Genomic DNA, 3,325 nt, shown 5'->3' with positions numbered 1-3,325 from the left:
CTTTGCCTCCCAAGGGATGAGATTGTATTGTAGTCACAAGTCACACAGGTTTCACAGATTGAGGAAATTTGGGGAGTACAACAACAGAAATAAGTAATACATGCAACGGCTGAACAGATGCGGCTCGCACAAGTGATCTTTGATAAGAATGATTCAGAATTTGAAATAAAAGTTAAACAGCTTATGGAAGTGACGGGGAAAAATCAGGACGAATGCATAGTGGCTCTACATGACTGTAATGGAGATGTGAACAAAGCTATCAATATATTGCTGGAAGGAGATTCAGATACGGCCTCATGGGAGACTGTAGGGGGAAAGAAGAAGAATTTTGGGAAAGAAAACTCCGAAAATAAAGAAAATAGAGAGAAGAGAACGGAGAGAGAAACAAGTCGTGGACGGGGAAACAACAACCGGAAAGGAAGAGGTGGCGGCCGAGGCCGAGAATCCAAAGGTGATGAAAACGGATTTGATTACAACCAAGGAGACAAGCCTTCAGAACTAGGAAAGCGGGCCCGAGGCAGAGGATTTGGACGTGGCAGAGGCAGAGGGGCAGGAAGGTTCTCTTCACAAAGCATGGGGACATTCAACCCTGCAGACTATTCAGATTCTGCATCCACAAACGGCTGTGGGACAAAGTCGGGAGTTTGGGAAGCTGCTCAGAATAGTAAAAATGAGAGCTCTGAAGGGATAACAAAGCCTCACAATATATCTCGGGAGCTGCCAAATAAAAGTCCTTATGGACTCAAAGGTGCCTGGAAGAATTCTGTGGAAGACTGGCCACCAGAAGACTGGACTGAAGATCTTTCTGAAACCAAAGTCTTCACTGCTTCGTCTGTTCCAGCAGAGAACCACATCACTCCTGGGCAAAGCATTGATCTAGTGGCCTTGCTCCAGAAGCCTTTCCCTCCCACTCAAGCCGCAGAAGCCAACTCCTTTGAAACATCCCAGCAGCAGGGCTTTGGCCAAGCACTCGTCTTCACAAATTCTCAACACAGTAATCAGACGGCGCCAGGGACTGGCAGCTCCACTTCTGCCAACGCCTATTCTCCTCACAGCTTGTCGTCTGTCCTGGGCTCGGGGTTTGGAGAGCTAGCCCCATCAAAGATGGTGAACATCACCAATTCCCAGATTCTGGAGAAGCTGAAAGCAACAAGTATGAGCCCGTTCACTACCACTTCCGGTGCACAGCGGAACAGCACAAGTCCCCCTGCCTCCACTGCTTCATGGGACCTCAAGCCCTCAGCATCACAGTCGGTCCTTAATCATTTTGATTTCAAATCTCAGCCTGAGCCATCCCCAGTTCTTAGCCAGTTGAGCCAGCGACAGCAACACCAGACTCCGGCAGTCAGTGTTCCTCCTCCTGGTTTGGAGTCCTTTCCTTCCCAGGCTAAACACCGAGAGTCGACACCTGGAGATGGTCCTTCTGCTACTGTCAACAGACTCTTGCAGCTTCCCAACATGGCTGTTGAAAACATTGTATCTGCCCACCAACCACAGCCCAAACACATCAAACTCCCTAAGCGTCGGATACCTCCAGCTAAGGTTCCTGCTTCCGCAGTGGAAATGCCTGGTTCTACAGATGTCACGGGATTGAATGTACAATTTGGGGCTCTGGAATTTGGGTCAGAACCATCTCTCTCTGAGTTTGGACCAGCAGCTTCAGGCAGTGAAAATAGTTGTCAGAGTCCTATCAGCTTGTACCCAACGTCTTTAAGTGACCCTTTGAATGCCTCTTTACCAATGACCAGTGCTGTACAAAACTCCACCTACACAACTTCAGTCATTACCTTCTCCAGTCTGAGCAGCTCGTTCCTGAGCTCCGCTAGCCCAGTAACTATGTCTTCCTCTTACGACCAGAATTCTGTGCATACACGGATTGCATACCAAAGCTCTGCGAGCCCACCAGACCCAGCTCCAGGCTCTGTGGCTAACGGACATGGTGGTAGCCGAAGTCAGCAGGCAGTGGACAGTACTTCATCCATTTTAGAGCCAAAAACGACAGACCCTGCAGCCCTCCCATCTGTGGGTTCCTTACCCAGCACCACCTCCTGCACTGTACTTCTGCCCTCCTCCCAACACACTGCCACTTTGCCCGCCTTGTCCCAGTCTGGGGACCTGTCCAGTAGCCCTCTTTCTCAACTTACCAGTTCCCTCTCCAGCCACCAGAACAGCTTGTCTTCTGCACACGCAGCACGTCCTACAAGCACGCCACACACTCATGCCAGTGTGGAGAGCACCCCATCCTCAGCCACCTTCTCCACAGCTGCAACCTCTGCCCCAAGTGCCCCATCCTCGGGAGTTGTCCTGCCTGGGAACAGCCTATGCCTGGGTGGGACCACGGTGAGCGTGCCCAGCAACAGTACCAGGGCCACAGCCTTGGTGACCTCAGGCAAAGCACCCCCAAACCTGCCTCAAGGGGTGCCTCCTCTGCTACACAATCAGTACCTCGTGGGCCCTGGAGGACTGCTCCCTGCTTACCCGATCTACGGATATGATGAGCTCCAAATGCTGCAGTCCTGGCTGCCAATGGATTACTATGGAATTCCTTTTGCAGCACCCACACCCCTTGCCAGCCGAGATGGAAGTTTAGCTAATAATCCATACTCAGGTGACATCACAAAGTTTGGCCGAGGAGACTCTGCATCCCCTGCACCTCCAACACCAGCTCAGGCACAGCAGAGTCAATCTCAGACCCACCACACGGCACAGCAGCCCTTTTTGAATCCTGCTCTGCCACCTGGGTACAGCTATACCGGCCTCCCCTACTACACAGGCGTGCCCAGTGCCTTCCAGTATGGACCCACTATGTTTGTCCCACCGACCTCAGCAAAGCAGCATGGTGTGACCCTCAGCACCCCCCTACCCCTTTTCAGCAGGCCAGTGGCTATGGGCAGCACACTTACAGCACAGGTTATGATGATTTGACCCAGGGGACAGCAGCAGGAGACTACACCAAGAGTGGCTATGGTGGATCATCACAGGCACCAAACAAGTCACCTGGATCTGGGCTGGCAAAGGAGTATCAGTATCTTCAGGCACCACTGGTCTACCAGATATGACTGGTTCTGTCTACAACAAGACACAGAACTTTGACAAGCAGGGATTTCACGCAGGGACATCTCCACCTTTCANTCTCTCTCTCTCTCTCTCTCTCTCTCTCTCTCTCTCTCTCTCTCTCTCTCTCTCTCTCGTGTGTGTGTGATATCACATTTTCTTTATCAACTTATCTACAGATGAACCTCTAGGAGGGCCCTGTATCTTGGCTATTGTAACTAGTATATCAGTAATGGCGGATATGAACATATTTCTGTGGAATGCTGACTTC

General features: G+C 51.1%; 1 protein-coding gene across 1 annotated transcript; it reads left to right on the top strand.

Annotated features, from left to right (window-relative positions):
- The first annotated feature begins 94 nt into the window (after window positions 1-94).
- Window positions 95-3,125, top strand: LOC126496203 (ubiquitin-associated protein 2-like). The gene is given in 2 exon segments (XM_050133751.1): window positions 95-2,854; window positions 2,857-3,125. Coding segments are annotated over 2 exon segments (2,940 nt in total). The 5' UTR covers window positions 95-117; the 3' UTR covers window positions 3,060-3,125.
- The last annotated feature ends 200 nt before the right edge of the window (window positions 3,126-3,325 follow it).

The sequence above is a fragment of the Alexandromys fortis genome, unplaced genomic scaffold, assembly GCF_014885135.2.
Source record: "Alexandromys fortis isolate MF-2015 unplaced genomic scaffold, M_Fortis_MF-2015_v1.1 scaffold_1730, whole genome shotgun sequence".
NCBI classification, from domain to species: domain Eukaryota; kingdom Metazoa; phylum Chordata; class Mammalia; order Rodentia; family Cricetidae; genus Alexandromys; species Alexandromys fortis.
The sequence above is the reverse complement of the archived record's forward strand: the minus strand, read 5'-3'. Positions and strand labels throughout refer to the sequence as shown.